Here is an 18,819-nt window from a genome sequence, read left to right as displayed (position 1 = left end):
CCCCCCTATCGGCGAGGCCCGTTCAATAGTTGATAATAATGCATTATAGAGCTATCCGTCGCATTTAATGCATCGTTGGTTAATCAAGGCAGGTTCTGAATAAATATTGCTGTTGGGATGCATCGCAGGGGGTCCTGGCCATCTGCAAAAGGTGTGGAGCTGTGATGCCTGTAGTTATAAGGTGATCGGCAGGGCCTCGGGGATCGTGCCCCCTTTTTGGGGCGCCAGGCAGGGTTATTACTTATTACCTCCCCACCCCACTGCCAGACCCCATTGCCGATAAAACCAAGTTCACTGAAATTCCATAGATTTCCGTTACTATATGAAAATTTTCCATTCCTAATTAGTCAAATTCAAGCATGGCAGTTCTACCACAGGAACCATTTGAAATCTATGCCATTTAACCCCAGCACTTGTGGGGAGAAGTGTTCGGATAGATCACAGGCAGGACCAAAAAAGCACGCAGTAGCCCAAGACCTTATAATTGGATATAGCATCGGCTCCCTCTCGTCAAGGGGTTCGATAGCACTCGTTTTTTTCTGCAAAACTAAGTTCGGTCGGCGGCCGAACGGCTGGGGGTCTAATCGAGCCCCCCATCCCTCCTCTTCTTACGTCAGCGGCTGTGAAAATGCCATTACCAGCTGTTGAAACATGGCAGTTGCTTTTGCATGAGTGCACGAAAGGGTTTTAGGTACGTGATACGTGAAAGGTTCTACATGAAAATTGAGATACACCAGCTTATCAAATTGTGCTCACTGTGGTGCGCTCGGCTTTACCTTGACTAGTCTTTGAATTCTGGGGTGAAACAGACCAGTCAAGAAACCTGTTCCATAAGGAGAGCCACTAATGCTAAAGGGATGTGGGATGATGTTTCCAGAGACCTTCATTACCTCCCAAAGGGAGTGCCCCGCCATTTGCCAATCCCTGCTGTAGTTGTTACGATTGGAGGGTGAATATGAGAACGATGCAGGTCGCGCCAGCTCGATCATGACGAACACAATGGTGCCGACATCACAGCTCTACTGCCATTTTTGACGAAGTTAATCAACAAGCACCGGAATCCTACCCTGGGGCATTTCACCTGCAGAGGTCGCCGGACCTGAGACCCTTTCACTCATTTTTTTCAACGGTGCATGCGCTCGTTTTTCCCGCAAAGCTCTTGGCAAGTAAAATCAATCAGAAAGTGTGATCAAATAACGGCTGGTGACCTTCCATGACCTAGCATGGCCTTTTGAGTGACCACCGATGACATGACCACTGACGGCTAGCCATTAGCTGCACCCTGCCCGTTGCATATGGATCAGGTGGTGATGTCATGATTCTGAAATTATATTGCAATTTTGGCGCACTTGTCAGAGCAGAAGACATTCCCACTTTTCCTCCATGACTATATGATGGTGAAGCCCTGAAGCTGACCAGACGTAAGATCGAAAATTTGAAAGTACGAAACGTAAGAGTAGCTGGCACTGCTACTCATACCTAAGCAATTCGCAGCTTGTAGGAAACCAGCTTTGAGTTGGCAAGACTGCAAATTTTAATTTAGAGGCAAGGATGCTTGAAAAGGTGATCGATCTTAGGTGTCCTAGGATAAGTTTGGAAACGGGATGCACTATTCGATGTGTTTTGGGCCTTGCCAAGTTTCGCGGCGTTACGTGCCTCGTTTTTTTTTTGCATACACGATCAGTATCTACTTTTGGGATTTTCGATTTTCGGTCCCCGTCCCCCCCTATCGAAAACCCGTGGCGCCGCCCCTGGTCATCAATGCCGGGATTAGAGTTGAAGTATCGGCCATGATGGCGGTGATATGAGGGCCGATATCCCGTCAGTCGAGCTGAAAGTGATGGCCATCAAACTCCGTCGAGGAGTCGCGCAGATGAAGTCGCCATTAATCGGACGTCATCGAGCCTCATCGCGGCGCGTCAGGATGACGGATTCTCGCCGGCGTTCGTCCGTCATCGCGTCAGCGTGGCGTGACAGATTCGCCCCGATGTCGGTCTGTCAGCGTGGCAGATAAAGCGCCACTTGTAAGGCCGGCCGCGTGACATTTATGAGACAAATGGTATTCCACTGAGCGCCTTCCAAAGGTCAGCACCTCGTAAGTTAAACAGGCCACGGATTAAACCAGACAAATGACTGTGTCTATCCAGTGTGACATTGCTAGGTGGGTGGCATGTCAGGCGGATTGGAAGGAGTGAGGCACTTGGAGATTGTCAGTCTCTGCCTGTCAGAATACGGTGATTAAGTTGAATTCAAATCGACTGACATTGTTATCTTACGCCTGATGTTGAAACGATTCAGTGAGGTGATGTATGTGACATAGCTATCAGTACATGTGTTGGTCTATCTTTTAGCTTTCTTAAGTGGATAAAACGTGACATTTTGTTGCTTTCAATGTCATTTTATGTGTCCAAGTTTGGTAAAAAGTAGATAACACGTGTTCGTACTTTTCAAACGTATTCATGTTGCTGCGTTTTTCCTGTTGTCGCTGTACCTTGAGCTTATTTGCTTTGCCCACACCACCTTGTTTGTTGTAATGCATATGACTCCTAAATCCTGTTCATGTTTACAAGATTTATTTGAAAGACGTCTTGTAAAATGTTGATAGCGTTCTCCAGCTACGTGCCCACATAAGTGTAATGGCATTGCTGTTGAACCGTCTTTGGAGCTGCACTTACGCTGACGAGTGCTGTTGCGAGTGGCTTGCCCTTTCAGCCATCGTCCATAGGTTTTAGGATGCAGGAGGTGCTCCTTGCTTTGGATTTGCCGTTACACTGTCCAGTGTGGCATTTTAATAAATAAATAAATACCGATGATAATACCGATAAAATCCTGTTGGATTCTCTGGTTTCAATTTCGCTGTGATGGGCACGATGTCTGCGTTCCCAACTGTCGTCTTGCTTTCGCCTCTTTCTGTGACGTCTTTTTGTCCCTCCCTACCTTTCCTTTTATCTGCTGACGCGGTGAACTGATAACCCATTGGCGCGATACAATTCCTTCCCCGTGTCCCCCGTACCGCCTCTCTGACCACGCCCTCTCCCCGACAGCATCACGAGTCCGACAACGAAAAGTCCGACCAAGATCTGGTGGTAGACGTCGCCGGACCTGACGACACCTCGCCACGTCACAACGGGGAGCCTCGCCCCTCGGACCTGCGGAACGGTGCACCGGGCGGCGGCGGCGGCGGCGCGGCCGGTGCTGGATCCTCCGACGACCGAAAGCCCCCTCCCGGAGGAGAGCGGCCTCCCAGTCAGAGCAGCAGCAGCCGCAGCACGCCCAGCCTCAGCCGCAAAGAGTCGGTAAGTGGCGGCCCCGGACGGTGGTGTTGGGGTGAGGGGTGGGAGGTGAGCATATCTGGAAGGGATGTGTGGTCTGTAATGCAGTACGCGCTTCCTCTGGTACAACGCACACTTTCCGATGGTTAGTGTACCGTCCCCTGTGACTCCGTGTACACCTCCGGTTGTGCAGTGTATCATTTATAGTCGCTGTGCCGCTATCTGTCAACGGAAGCCAACCCAGAGGAAGTTGTGGTGGTCTTGAGGAAAAGTCACGAGCGTTGCTTTCTGAGGCAGTGTTGAGGAACTTGTTTCAGTTGTGGTTTCCGGCGCCTATGCAGCTGTTTTCTTGTGCAGTTTGGTCTATCTTTAGCTGTTGTCTTCATATGCACATTATCACATGTTTCTCCTACGATCACTTGTATGATTTGTTTCCTTTGGTTGTATCCTCGGCTCAGCTTTTTATGCAGCACCTTGATCTCTGCTGTGTCCTTGTCTCTGTGTAAGTGATAAGCAGAGCTTGTTGATGTTCTTGCAAACGTGTACAACATTGTCTGTCGTGTTCGTTTCCTTCTGTCGAACACGGCCCTTCTGTGTCTGATCTGTCCGTCGCTCTGACTCCCAGATCAGAGTCAGGACTCTCCTACTCTCGTAAATCCGTTGGGTGCCATCGCTGCAGCGTTAACCCACCCGTCGGCGATAACTGCTCTTTTATGGCGCGCGTGTCCCCTTAGGAACACGAGTCAGCGCTGTAGGGTAGCGACGATGGCCGCGGCCACAATCGCTCCGGACGCGCAGTGATTTCGGGGTGGGGTTGATGAGGCATTGCATCGGCCGGCTGCAGATGGCAATTCGTCACTTTTCTGTAATGGGTGCACAGCCCTGTTTTCGTGGCATTGGTAGCCTGGTGGCCATGCATCCTTGCTTATTGGCTGCATATAAAAGTTTGTTTTGATTTTGATAATACTTTATTTGGGGTTGTATTGCATTTTCATTATTTAGGGTATAACTAGATGTGTCCCATTATTTTGGTTATAGCAGCCTTTGACACACATTTCTATTATCAAAAATGTTCTAATGAATACGGCACACAAATCACTGTCGATATGGACAAAGGAAGCGTGTGTCACCTGCCGTGGTGCGAATACAGCCGGGTGTCACCATGATTGGTGACCCCCCCCCCCCCTCCCCTCCTGCGGCAGGTGCCTCCCCCCCCCCCCGTGTGGACACCGCCCGGGGCTATTTGTGCGGGCGATTACCACACGCCACAGGCGATAGCCCTTATGTACCCGGCGTCCACGGTCTGTTTTACTAATGAAAACGCTCCGGGCACACACCACCTGCTGTGGGGCCTGGTGGGGGAGGGGGTGATTGCATTGGGTGGGTACCCACCCCCACATTGGGGAGTACACCCCTCCCTCCCGGCGTTCAATACGGGGTCAACAAAGCCTCCAAATGGAGTCTGTCTCTGTTGGAGCAGCCAATAGTCCCCGCCTGACCCCGGCAGCCGCCGTTTGGACCCCGCCACCTTCCTACGAGCGCCCGGCGCCGGATATGGCGGTCGTACCCGGCGGATTTCGTACTCTGACGTTTACGGCGAGTGGTCGGGTCGGCCGCCGCTGCAGACCCAATCACCATCAGGACCCGATGGGGCTGAGGTGTTCCCCAGGGAGCACCGCGCGGCGTGTTCCCCGTGTTACGGCCCCGTGGACGGACAGGGTGGTGTCGATATTGGCTGGGCTGAGTCCGGGGGTGGGGATGAACAGGACTCCTTAGAGGTTACAGGGAGTGGACGCGATTATTGGTTTGTGTGCTATGTGTTATAACTTATAATGACCGTGTGGTGTGCTGTGGAAATTAAATAGGTAGGGATAGGAAGTTGTCACGTGCTCAATAGGTATCACGTGTGCCTTGTCAGTTACTTTTTGTCTGTGGTTTCTTGCTGGTAAATTCCAAATGTGTATTGTGTAAGACATATGTTTTGCTTCCCTTTTTCCATCCTTATTCTTGACCATTGGAGCTGTTTGTATCGTGTCGGACACTGTCCCTCGATCGTCGCGGTGCGCAGTTGAACAGTACTCAGTGTTTGATTTTGTGGCATGTTTTTGTGGCCTGTCTATCAGGCTTTTGTGAGAAATCCAGTGGTCAGTGAACCGGCATCTTGGACACCCGAATGCATTGATCACCCCTGGAATTGCCCCAGAGCTTGGGAACTAGACCTTGGAACTCGCCGTCTCGCTCGCCCCACGTGGTGGCCTGAGGTATGGATAGAGATGGTAACTAGGCTTGAAGAGGTCTTGCGTTACTGGGGTTGCTGGAAGGGTAGACACTAGACATGTCCAATGTCTCGAGAAAGATTAGCTCAGACAAGGCTCGTCCATTCCAGACCCCCAAAGCCCTGCCGTAAGGGTGCTTTTATGGCTTTCCTGTCAAGTAGAAAAGTGTCTTGACCTTGACAGTCCCTTGGTAGAGCTGATTGACTGATGTCTGCCCCGCGAGGTACTTCTCCCCGGTATCGGCCCTCTGAGGTGCTTCTCCCTTCCCGGGATCACAGCGGGGATCTAGGCCTTTCGGTCCTCACGACGTCTCGGCCCGCCGGACCTCGGCGAGGAGGGTCCGTCCCGCTTAACGATCCTTCAGCTCCGCCAACATCGCGGACGGACATCTCGTCCCTGCCTCCGGGCCGCGTTACTGCGTGTTCCTCCGCCAGATAACTGGTCCGGCAGAGTGCGAAATGCGATCGAGGGCGATAGGCCGTGCTCGACGGCGGGTCGGCCCTCTCGGGACCTCGGCATCGATCGATGTCGGTTGTTGTGCCGGTCGGAGCGGGGTTGGCGACCAGCGGGCCGCCCCCTGGTCTCAGGGAAGAGCGTGGTCAGGAACACAGCGTCGCTCTGTGGACAGACACAACCCTGCGTCTCACCCGTCCGGTGGTGATGATGTTTGGGAAGGGTCTGCGCAGTACGTTCCCCTCCCGACGCTCCCCAACAAAGCCGGATCGATAGGCGAAGAGGTTGATGGGCGCAGCGAGTGGTGAACGTCGACCTGCCCATGGCCCGAGGGAGTGGGACCGGTCGTATTTTCACTGCCAACATGCGGCGATGGGTGTGCCTAACGACCTCGCCAAGTGGCTGACGCAAAGAGCGGACGAAGATTGCCACTGCAGTGTTGACTCGATAGCGTTATGCCGCTGTGCCAATGGACTGCGGCAATAAACGGACACGTCACATTGCGGACCACGCCGAGCTGACGCGTAGTTATCAGAGTACACAGCGTGGGTTTTTGTGCCTGCCGCCGGCGAATGCCCTCTGGTGCTGACCCATTGACGCTTCCATTCGCCACGCCATCCCTTCATCACGGGTCGCGCATTGTCTCGGAGGAACGCTCAACTGAGTCTGTTGCGCCCTGCGCTGAGGCGTGGGTGTGCCCCTGCGGGACCGACCTATTGATCCCGGTTGCCGCCGCCAAACACGCAGCGGCGCGAGCCTCGTTAGTCTACCTGAAAAATGCAGCACCCACGCCCCGCTGCGCCGGCCATGCCGACAGAGTGTGTACACCGCAGGTCCCGTACACAAACAAAGGGAATATGTTTGGCGATAACTACCCTGCACACAGTAGCGAAGGCGATTGTCTGACCTTTGGGTCGGGGTCCGCTCTCTGGCTTGACCTTTGTCCTCGGTTCAAAACCTTCATTGACCTGACCCCTAAGTCAGTGCCGCCCTTTGGTTTACCCTTGTCAGTGTTTCACTCTGATTATGCGCTTGCTCTCTAGTCTCTATCATGGTTTCTCCTTCTCACTGAATTTTTTTATACAATATGTTATTTTCGCGCAGTTCCTTGCTCTTTACCTTTTGCTGAATCAACTGGGCTTGCTGCTTCCTTTTTTGCTTTGCCTGAACAGGCGCTATCTCGAGCCGTTCCAAATCGGGTTCGGCGCTTCCTCTATCCCTTCCTGTGTGCCCTTACCGACTCGTGCCTCCGGATCGGTTCTGCTCAACACGACGGCGTGTCGGGCCAATGGTGCATTGTTGCCGCCACCCCTGCAGTGCACACTGCACAGTGCCCACCGCGAGGGGTCGGGCCGTGGAGCGTGCACACCACTCGTGCAGGAAGTGGGAATTGGTGTCGCCCGCCCGCCACACACCCCTATACGGGGGGGAGGAAGCTTACCAGGGGAACGCCTGTTGTTGGGTTCACTGATACCGGCCAGCTGGGGGCTTGGTGATGCAAGTGAAATTAGAGATACAGCGCGCACTTACGCACACATATTGGGACATATGTTGCAGCCACATAGGTTGAAGCATGAAGCATTAGAAGTAACGCTGTCACTGTGCTAGTTGAACGCAAGCAAAGAACATTGTTCGCGAGTGATAGACAATTTATGCGCTGGTGGACATCATCCATTCTCTTTTGACGATTCATTCGGCGAGACTGCTACCCAAACCAGTCCCAGTTCCCGAGTCGGTGACTCAGACCCCGAGTCTGCTTCCGGGCACTGCACAGCCCGGCCCCAGCAACCCTCGCACGGCAGAGACGCATTTGTGCAAACTTCAGCGCGCCGTCTCCGCCGCTCAACTGTGGCGGCTAGTTGCCGTGAACGAGTGCCTCTGAGTACACCACAGGGGTCGACCGGCCCCCGGCCACTTAAAGTAATGCATTTGGAGACGTTTGCAACGGTAGCATCGATTTAGCAAGTCATTTGGTGAGCCCCATATTTCTTCCGTGGCGCGACGATATTTCCTGTGAAATGTCGAGTGGTGGCGAAAGCCGCCGCCACTCCGCCGTCGTTATTTTCCGCACGGGCAATTTGAATAATGGCGTGCGGAAAAACTAATGAATCAAATTATGATGCGCTTATTATGTGGCTATCTTGGGATTTTCACAGAGTGAATTATACCTATGTCGTGTTTGGCAGTCATATTTCGCGTGCTGTTAACCGTGTGTCGTTGTTTTCGTGTCAATCAGCTGTGTGCCGTGACTGGTGGTCGTTATGGCTCTCTCCCTCTTTCTTCACTCTGTGTAACGATATTAACTGGTCGTTCAGTGTTTATCCCCCCCCCCGCGCTACGCCCGAGCTCCGCGCCCGTCCCCTCTCAGTGTGTCGGCACCGTTTCAGCTCGACAAGCCCACCACCCCAGTGAGCAAGTCCCTGACGCCCACGTCGGCGCCCAACGGCAGCCTGAAGGCGGCGGCGACCGGTGCCCCGGGCGTCGGCTACCCTCCGTACATGGCGCCCGGACAGCGACCTGACCTGCCGGCCGGCGCGGCGCCTGGCTTTCCGCCCATGGCACCCGGCTACCTGCGAGGACCACCGGTAAGTGGACTCATGAGGGAGAGTGCTATGGGAGTAAGAGTGATCCTTTACTAACGCAGTAATTTTTGTGAACCCGGGGAGTAGAAGATCCAGGGTGGGGTATAAGGATGAGTTACCCCAAGGAATGGAGGTTTATGGGGAGGGGGAAAAGCGGGTATCGCGTCTTATAGTGACACTCAAGTGATATATTCTCGCAAAATCATGCCGTTTCCACATCCATGTTAGCATACTTTCGGACACACAGTCGGTTTCGCTGGCGGACTTCAGGTTTTCACGTCCTGTATAGCTGAGAGCGTGCTTTACACTCCTCGCTCCACCGCGCCGCCTTGACTGTGAAGTGTGTGTTGTTGGAGGAGGCGAGTGTTTGTCCTGTGGGGGGTGATTAGAGTGGAACCTCACGTGCCGGTCTAGTACGATGTTTGTTAGACGCTGACGGTAGGCGAGGTGGAATATGCAACCCTCGGAGGGCGCCCGCGTGAATAAAGTGTCGTTAGGAACACTTTGTGTGCAACTCAAACGGTGCTATGTTTGCCAAGTGAGCTGGTTTAAACAAATGTTGCTTACAACCGTGGCGCTGCAGCGCATATTAGAGAGAAGATTGATGGTGTTGTGACATTTATAGCTGCAGGGAGTCACAAACGTCTTTGTAGGTTTTGATGACAGTAATGCTTATTCCTCAAGTAACCGCGCTGCCCGTTAGTCGCTTTTCTCATAAGTTACTCTGTGGCACCTCATTGGGAAAGCCGTCAGAGCTCTGAGGCACCAGATTGGAAGCGCGATGCGGCTGCTTCCCTCGCTCCCCTTTCTCTTCCTCACTGCCTCATTTATTTCCCGCAGCTCTATCCGCCATCTTGCCGTCTTCATCTGCACGCCAAATTCAATTTTTCCCTCGCCCTTAGCGGCTCCCTGATGAATAATTCGTCGCCTTTCTTAGCAGCCAGGAGGGCGGCAGGAGAATGAGTTCTTAGCGGGTGGAATCGATTGCTCTCTGGCTGCGGGCGCTGCTCCGGCGGTGCCGGTCCGCCGATGGTCCCGGGACCCTGGGGGCCGCGCGCCGCCAATATGGCTGGGGGCGGCGCCGTGGCGGCTGTTTGCGTGCCCGCGAGGGCCCAGAAGAGATTGAGTTGGAGCGCGCCAATTCGGCCAAACGGCGGGGAAAATGCGCGGCCGCGCGCGAAAATGGTGCTCAGAATAACGCACGCGCTGGAGCCCTGCGAGGAAGAGCGGATTTTAAAAAAGTCAGGAACGCAAAATGGAACGATGAAATGAACCTTTGTAAGGGGACGGACGAACCATTCGCAATATTGCCAATCGCTGGCCTCTCACGATCAGTCATTCTCCCCATCGTGTTTGTGGGGAGGGTTTGTAGCTTTTGTGTGTTTGAATGTGGTGTGTCATGACCAGCGCTGGATGTGTGACCTCGTGTGACCCCGACTGACCTGGTGACCCCTCTGTGACCCAGCAGGTCAATTACGACGCCCACGGACCGGTACGCGCGCCTCCGATCCCCTCCAATGGCCACACCGGACCCGGAGGAAAGCCGTAAGTGCAATCAAACTGTTATCGCTAGCTTGTCTTTATCTTGGACTCTGTGTTAGCGGGCTTGTTCTGCTACCTCTGCTTGTGCTTGTTGTCAGATATGTGCAAGGCGACAGCCACTCTTTTTTATTGTTTGTGTTTGTGTAGATACGTCAAACGTTCATCCCTTATGCTGTTCGACCTAGCGGTTTCATGTTTTTATGGCAGTCGATCCTTTGCCAACCGGCGGCTAAGGGGTAATGCCTGTGCCAACACGATCTCACTCCGCACAGCTGTGTTGACTTTAGTCGTCAAACCACCCCTGTAAACCACGCTTTTACGACGTTCAGCACGTTAACCCGCCAGCGCTGTGCCCCCACGTACAGCCAGCTGCAGACGCTGCCGTTCCCCCCTCCGGGGGGGGGGGGGGGGGGCGCTCCGTTCTGCTGTGTGTTTGGTGTGTGGCGGTGGTTTGTGTGATACACACAGAACGAGACCGTATCTCACCTGATGGCCGGTTTATTATGGTGTTTACAAACGGAGCGGCCCACTGCAGCCGCGTCAATACCGGGCCCGGCTAACTGAGACTGTCTGCAGCGGCGAGCGCTCTCTCTCTCCCTCCCCTCTCTCTCTCTCTCTCTCTCTCTCTCTCTCTCTCTCTCTCTCTCTCTCTCTCTCTCTCTCTCTCTCTCTCTCTCTCTCTCTCTCTCTCCCTACCCCTTTCTCTAACCGGGTACGCCCTTCGCACTGGCACTTGGCTCCGAAATGTGAACGGGCCGACCCCACCCGCATTCGTCAGGATCAGGATGTGCGTTGCACTCCGTCTCTCCACCGTTCTTCTGCGACTCCTCCCCTGTCTGTAGTCGCCGCTCTTATGCCTTCCGTCCTCGTCCCCCGCGTGCTGTTCTGTTGATGCCGACACACTGTTAGCCGCTCCTCTATCCAGGGTTGTGCTTGACTCATGAGTCGAGTCAGAAATTTGACTCAACTCTGACTCAAATGAGTCAGATTTGAGTCGAGTCGGATAAAATGTTGAGCTGTGAGTTGAGTCAGAGTTGAGTCAGACAAAAATAGTAAGGCGTTGAGTTGAGTCAGAGTTGAGTCAGTAAAATAACTTGACATTGAGTTGAGTCAAACACTCCCCCCCGCTTAACACCTTAGCCCTGGCCCTGCTGCTGGATTTTTTTCACCCCCCCCCCCCGCTCAACAACTTTTTTATCTGAGTCAATTTTGAGTCAACCCACTTGACTCAACAAAAAATTTGAGTCAAGGTTGAGTCAACTCATATTTTCATTGAGCCGCTTGAGTCATGAGTCGAGTCAAGGGAAAAAATCAGCTCCTTGTTTGAGTCAGAGTTGAGTCAGGGCTTTCTGTAGTTGAATGATGAGTCGAGTCGGCAAATTTTTTTGAGTCGAGCACAACCCTGCCTCTATCGGTAGGCCGCCCGGAGAGGAGCATTCGACGTTTCCTCTCCAGTCTTACGCAACCCAGCTCCGCCAGTGATGAGTCGCAGCCTGAGTCACTGTCGAGCTGCCATTCGCCTGTCTCTGCAGTTAAAGTTTCTGGTACTTGAACGGTTTTTGCTGCTGGTATTGGTTATGTCTACCCCTTTCTGTAGGCGACAGACACTGTGATCACTTATCTCTGACCTGTAGTTATTGGATCGACATCCTGTTCTGCCGTGGTATAATATTCTAGAAGTCGGTATTTTATAAGTGGTAGGTGATCGCTGTGTATCTTCTCAATCCCAGCTCCTAGCTTGTACCCACACCGGTCTGTTGGTGTTGCTGTGTACCGACTGCGTATTCACTTATCAAATGACGTCACAGCTCGTCCGGTGGTGTCAGATGATGACGTCACTGGTGACAGTGCGCGATACGAGCTTATCGTGGGTGCTATTACAGGGATGTTGAAGCTGTTCGCTGCTTGTTGGTCGCTATCGCTGGGGCTCTACTATTCGCAAGTGCGAATAGTAGAGCCTGCGAACATGAACAGTGCTGTTCATGTTTGCCTCAGCAGTAGTCTATTTTCTATTTTCTTTTGTTCTACCTGACTTCGTTTGCCGCCAGAAATGTCGTCCATAAACGTTTCTTGTTCAGCCGCGTTGGCAACTCATTCTCATTTAGTTTAGTGCTCTTGGAAACTGCATCTTGGTGGAAAATAATCACATCCGTAACGACGCTCCTACTTCGATCTAGGCTGTTGTTAGTTCGCATTCAATCCTCTCGGCTCTGATGTTAAAAGAAACTATAGAAGATCTCCCAGGCTTTGTTATTCCTGGGTGAAAAACAACTCCACAGAACTTCAATAAATAGTCACTTTGATCTGTGGGTTGCGTTCCCGGTAGAAGCTCCCGTTCCCGGTCGTGATTTTGGTATTTTTCGCGGCGGGCTAGCTCTGGACTACCGGGGATTTTACTGAAGCCCACCACCCACTAACAGTTGCCGGTATATTTAGGGAACCAGCTGCTGCGAGCTTGTTTGAGGTGCATGGTTGTGGTGAACCTTAGAGGTAAACCGTGATGTGGTTAAGCACTCTCTTGACTCAAACTCCCATGAGGGGTTCAGAGGACGACGAGGGTGCACTTCTTCGTTCATGCGTAGCGTGCATTCCGCAGTGGAAGCTTGTGAAACTGATGACGTCACTAATTCAGACTCGACGACCTCTCAGTAGCACTGTCGCTCACAAACGCCTGGAAGACTGGTCGAAGCATTGTGTTACCTGTTTGGATCTAATGGCTGAGTCTCTCCCTTACCTCTGACCTCAGGATCACTCTGGTAGATTAGCCCGAATTTACTCAAGACCCGCCTGTGGATGTTGTCCTGTTGTACCACTGCTCTGGACAGATGTTTGGTCTATTGTCTGTATTATTTTTTTTTTCTCAATAAAGGACAGTGTCGACTTGTCCTTATGGTTTCTTCGGGTCGGACCGAGGTCTCAGACAGAGCTGGAGCTTGTGAGCGTGGCTGGCAAAAAAAAATCCCCATGATCTCATCCTTCCTGATTTTCCATTCGTGCTCGATTTTTTTTTTTTGCCACAATTTCTTTTCATTTTCTCGCGTGGGGTTCCGCTTTTCACCTGTCTTTTTGTGCCGCGGGATTCTAACCTCTGGACAAAGAGTAGCAACACTCTCGCGTGCTGCCGCTACCTCGTCCGTTCGGCTCGATACCTTTCCATTATTTTTCCGCTCCTGCCTCCCTTCCCACCCGGTCAGTCTCACAAACCCCGACCACTCTCAGACTTTGAGCTGGGGCGCTAATAAGACAGTCATTGGTCGGTGGAGCCGCCGGACCGTCAAACCGCCCCTCGAACAATGGTTCTCCGGACTATCTTCCTCTCCAGCCCTGTCCGCTATTGTTTGGAAGAGCCGGACCGACCCGATCACCGCGTGAGAGTGGGGAGAAGACAAAAAGAAGATTGGGACGAGATTCCTCGAAGTTGGCGCAGGATCGCGCGCGGATGGATGGCTCTGGAATATTCGAAGAGTGTGGATTACTGGAGAATGGGATGGAGATGAGATGTGGAATGAGGTGGTGGCCTCTGCGGTCTGTTGTTCTATGATTCTGAGGCTGAGGTGGCGCTGTCTGATCATGCGTGGATTGGTGAATGGGTGGTCATTGGATCCGGTCATGGTCAGTGTGTCAGTTTTGTCGTCAGGGTGACACAAAACGCGTATCAGGGTTGCAGGTGCCTTTCGTATACTGCCCAGCCGTCTGCGTCTCACGATTCTCGGCTTGGTTCCCGTGGCCGTCCCTGGCGGACAGATGTGAACACGTCTTTAGCGCTGTGAGCCGCTGTGAACACCTGTCATACCGTGTTCGGTCGACAGACGCGGTGTAAACCACACTTTTCCTGGCAGCCCGCCTGCCCCACGACTGGACCCGGCGCTCGATGGCAGCGTTGGTCCCGTATGGACCCGCTGTGTGTGTGTGTGGGGGGGGGGTGATTGGTGGTCGCCCACCTGACCTCACTGTCAATCAGTGACCGTTGGACCACATATGGCGGCGCGGCTGACCCTCCCGTGACCCTCCCGCCCCGGTCGGCGCCGCCGAGGGGTGGACCTACTCTGTATGCAAATGGGGTGCGTTTTTGTCGCTGTGCGCTGTCTCTTGCTAATGATGTCTGGTAGGTTGATGTTATCACAACACGTCACGAACTGCTTCCCCCTGCGCCCCCTCTGGCTCCGCCCCCTCCCCACCCCCCGCCCTCCGCCCTATAGGTACTGCAGGACTTTTAGTGCGCCCTCCCTATGATCCTCAACGCTCAAGAAGTTACGTGGACCCCGAGTTTCCTGCATACACCGTCCTTCTCTTGTGGCGTGGAATGTAATACCGTCTTCAACTCGAGGGTTAATGGGGATTTTGTGGTGAAGTTTGGCCAGTTAAGGTTGTGAAGAGTTTATAGCCGCATGTTCATCGCTTGGACCCCACAAAAAAAATTACCGTAATTGACATATTTTCATCGGGTTATAAATGTAGATGATAAGCTTTTGAAGCGGTTATAAATTGTCCCATTGAATGTGAAACTAACTGAAGGTATGTGGTTTCCTATTTTACGGATTCATACATTGTCCAACTTGTCGGTTTCTGTGAATCGCCTTCTTTGCAACATGGTGTGGTTGGTAGATGGGAAGGTAGGTATATTTCAGCATGCCTTGAAGCTAAATAGTTACGATGAATGGGGGCCCACATTTAGGTATTAAGCGTTTCCTTTTGCGGCAGCTTTTGGTTCTGCGACTTCTTTTTATGCTGCTTATTTCGCTGAAAGTGTACTTTTCGTATTACTGTTGTCTGCTGTTTAGTGTTTCGTGGTTTTGAAGGATTTCGTCTACCCTTGTGGTCTGTTAGTAGTAGTAAGTCATAATAGGCTCAGCGGATCTTTAGCAAATAAACACATGATTATCGCAGTAGGATTACTTTAATGAATGTTATTGTATTATGCATAAAGCCACAATCGGGAGGTATTTGCAGGCCACCTTGACAGTGTGGTTTGCAGGCCTGCGGCCGCGCGTCATAACGGCCTTAGCTATATCGTCCGTGAGAACACCTGTTTATCAGGGTTTTCGTGGAAGGCTGAGGTTCATAAACCGCCCGGTTCCCACTGATCTGACAATTTTATTACCCGATAATTTCGTCATTTTGTATTACCCTCGGTTTTTCATTTCTTTAATTGAAGTCAATTAATTAAAGCAAAATTATTTAGCATGCTCCGTGTTCGACTCTGCCCGGCTGATCACGTTGCTGACTTTGTCATGGTCTCCGCTGCCCGCTTTGCGGAACTATTGCATCATCGTGTATGTGTCGCGGTGCGACTGCCCGGCCTCCAGACGATTCCCAGTGGGGCGTCGTGACCCCCCCCCCCCCACGTGGGGAAGTGACGCGGTCTGTAGACGAGCCGCCGTGGCTGTCGCTAATTGGATGAACGCTGCAGCTCGGCTGCCAGGGACGCTCTGAGGTCAGCGCCGTCGTCGGTGGTCATCCAATAGGTGACGTCAGTGGTGGTGAACGTGACGTCATCGGTGACCAAGTGGAGCAAATGGAGACAGCGGCTGGTTCATTCCGTGCGCTGTCGTCCTAATTGCCTGTAATTTTTGATAATTAATAAGTACAAAGCTTTTAACACTGCTCTTCCCTCCCTCTCCCTCTCCCTATCCCTCGCTCTCCCTCCCGGCCTCTTTTGCTCTTCCTCTCGCGCTCCCTCCCTCCCCCAGGGAGCTCACGGGCGGTCTCTGCCACCCCGCCGTCCCAGTCGCCAGCCATTACCGCGCGATGATTGCACTTAATTAGCGCCGTCTCTGCTGAGCGCCGCCCCCGCCCCCGCCCTGGTGCTGCTCAGACAGCGAGATGAATACAAATGAGGCAACGTGCACGGTGTGACGCCGTTTAGTCACATGACCTGGGCGCGGTCAGTGTGGCGAGTCACGTGATGTGGGCTGTGCCGAATGGAGGCAGTCATGTGACTGAATGGACCACGTGGCGATTGGACTCGATTTAGTTAGATGGAGGTCTGTGGAATGGTCATGTGAGATGGAGCTAACCTCAGGGAACTGGTGGTATTTCCGTGTTGCTTGATTCAATGTGCGCTGGGGTTGTAGCTCTCATATTGTAAGGATTAACGAAGGCTGCGTCGTCATATCGCTCGCTCGGGAGCCATGCTCCAATAGAGCACCGCTTGATTTCTTGGGAGCCACGGTTCCGCCCGCAGCAGCCACGGCAGTAACCACAACGGCCACCTCAGTGGTCTGCCTGTGCGCACTGCCGGCGGCGGCCTGACCCCGGCGGTGACCCCTCTCCAATAATCACCGCCCGGGGCGGTTCTGGGTGACCTCGTCAGCCGGTCACCGCTCCAGACGTGACCCGAATACCGCCCGGGGCGGTCCCCAGAGCGGTTAGCGGCCCAGCTCCGCGAGCCAGCTGCCGCCGCGCTGTGGGAACCGGGAACTTCATATCTCGACGGGAGCTCTCGAGCAGATGCGGCCACGGACGTAATTCAAGTACAGTCTCTGGCAGTGAGACCGTGGGCGGGTTTGGACCGCTGCCGGCCGTGGCTGAGCAGCAGAACTGGTACCGCCTAATTGGCATTCAGCGGGACGTAAACGATACATATCCGAGACAGAGGGAGAGGGGGCGTAGGGAGAGGGAGGGAGGGAGGCGGTCAGGTATTCGGAGCACGTGAGCTCGGCGGGCTGGTAGAGGCCCGTATCGCGGCCCGATCTCGACGGGCTGGCCTGGCCGCCCTCCGGTCCAACTCAATAGGCCCGCTGGCCGCTCTCTCAGGGCAATGTCAGCGGCTGTCCCCAGTCCACGAATATATCGTCCAGCGGACCGAGAGGCCACCCTCCCGGACGTCGGGTGGTGCGCCACCTTTTGTAACCTTCGCGCCACAACTGCCGCCGCCGCGGGGCTCCGGCCGGCCGGCTGGCGGCCGGAGTGGAGCAAGGCCCTATATACCGAGTGGAGTCTAATGATCGGGAAGCTGCCCGGCGGCGGTCGCGGCGGCTCCTGACCTTGTCACCTCACCGGGCGGCGCGGCGGCGGCGGCGGCGGTGGTCACGCTTGGAGTCCGTCACGCTCTAATGCGTCCCCGGCGGCAGTGTGACGATGGACTGTGAGAAGCTGTGATGTGTCGTGACGCTGTGTGACGCCTTGTGACGCTGTATGTTAGGCTGTGATGACGTGTTATGCGTCGTGACACTATGTGACACTATGCAGTGTGCTGTGTCACGACACTCGTGATGCAGTGTGCTGTGTCGCTGCGCCTTGTCACATCTCGCATTGCTGTGACGCCTTGTGACACTGTGCTGCCCTGTAACGCCGTGTCTCCTTGTGTCGGCAGGTCGTACAGTTTCCACGTCGGAGCTGACGGTCAGCTGCAGCCGGTGACATTCCCCCAGGACGCCCTGCTGGGTCCCGGCATCCCGCGCCACGCGCGCCAGATGAACACGCTCAGTCACGGAGAGGTGGTGTGCGCAGTCACCATCTCCAACCCCACCAAGTTCGTCTACACGGGCGGCAAGGGCTGCGTCAAGGTCTGGGACATCGGACAGCCCAACGCCAAGACGCCCGTCTCGCAGCTCGAGTGTCTGCAGCGGGATAACTACATCCGCTCGGTGAAGTTGCTGCCTGATGGACGTACTCTGATTGTCGGTGGTGAGGCCAGCACTCTCAGTATCTGGGATCTCAACTCACCCACTCCCCGGATCAAGGCCGAACTCAACTCCTCGGCTCCGGCATGCTACGCGCTGGCCATCTCTCCCGACTCGAAGGTGTGCTTCAGCTGCTGCAGCGACGGCAACATCGCCGTCTGGGACCTGCACAACCAGCAGCTGGTGCGTCAGTTCCAGGGGCACACGGACGGCGCCTCGTGCATTGACATCTCGTCCGACGGCAACAAGCTGTGGACGGGCGGTCTGGACAACACGGTGCGCTCGTGGGACCTGCGCGAAGGTCGCCAGCTGCAGCAGCACGACTTCAGCTCTCAGATCTTCTCGCTGGGCTTCTGTCCGACCGGCGAGTGGCTGGCCGTCGGCATGGAGAGCTCCAACGTCGAGGTGCTGCACGTCAACAAGCCCGACAAGTACCAGCTGCACCTGCACGAGAGCTGCGTGCTCTCGCTCAAGTTCGCCCAGTGCGGCAAGTGGTTCGTCTCCACCGGCAAGGACAACCTGCTCAACGCCTGGAGGACACCGTATGGCACTTCTATTTTCCAGGTGAGTATTTTTGCTTGATGTTATAAAGGCTTATCTCCGAAATAGCTACATATTTATTCACTACCATACACGATATTCTCGTCCCTAATTCAAACCAGTCGATGCCTCTACACGAGAGGAATTTCAATGAGGATGCCTCCCCCTCCAATAACGTCGATTCATATCTCTAAAACATCGATCGAGCTCCGATTTTTCTTTGAATCGACCTTTGTCTGGCGTGCCTTTGTCCGTGGCTGCTGGTGGCGAAACCTTGTACCTAATGAGCGGCGCGCCGCCAGTGGCGCCGGCCGGCCGTTAAAACGGCTCGTCACTGCCGGCCGGCGAGCATTAACACAGCCGATCAATCTGTGATAGCGCACCCTGATTGGTCAATTTGGAGGCCGATACGGCTCTGATTGGTCAATTGGCGCCGCCGCTGCTGTCTCGCCGGCTAACATCTGGTGTGCCTTATGGCCAAACCGAGCGAGCGCGGCCTAATGGAAGAGTTAACTGGCGAATAATTGAC

The 18,819-nt window shown here is 53.9% G+C and overlaps 1 protein-coding gene across 4 annotated transcripts in view; it reads left to right on the top strand.

The window, feature by feature from the left end:
• Positions 1-18,819, top strand: part of LOC122363993 (protein groucho-like) — a 49,500-nt gene that overhangs the window by 29,428 nt on the left and 1,253 nt on the right. The window contains exons 9-12 of one of the 4 annotated variants that reach the window (XM_043333920.1): positions 3,045-3,296; positions 8,398-8,586; positions 10,049-10,128; positions 17,441-18,314. In XM_043333920.1, coding sequence (XP_043189855.1) covers positions 3,045-3,296; positions 8,398-8,586; positions 10,049-10,128; positions 17,441-18,314 — 1,395 coding nt within the window. Of the gene's footprint in view, positions 1-3,044; positions 3,297-8,388; positions 8,587-10,048; positions 10,129-17,440; positions 18,315-18,819 lie in introns of all 4 variants that reach the window. The other 3 variants (XM_043333921.1, XM_043333919.1, XM_043333918.1) reach the window with 3 other exon arrangements.

Source organism: Amphibalanus amphitrite, unplaced genomic scaffold, assembly GCF_019059575.1.
Source record: "Amphibalanus amphitrite isolate SeventyFive unplaced genomic scaffold, NRLGWU_Aamphi_draft 000651F_arrow, whole genome shotgun sequence".
In the NCBI taxonomy this organism is placed as follows: domain Eukaryota; kingdom Metazoa; phylum Arthropoda; class Thecostraca; order Balanomorpha; family Balanidae; genus Amphibalanus; species Amphibalanus amphitrite.
The sequence above is the reverse complement of the archived record's forward strand: the minus strand, read 5'-3'. Positions and strand labels throughout refer to the sequence as shown.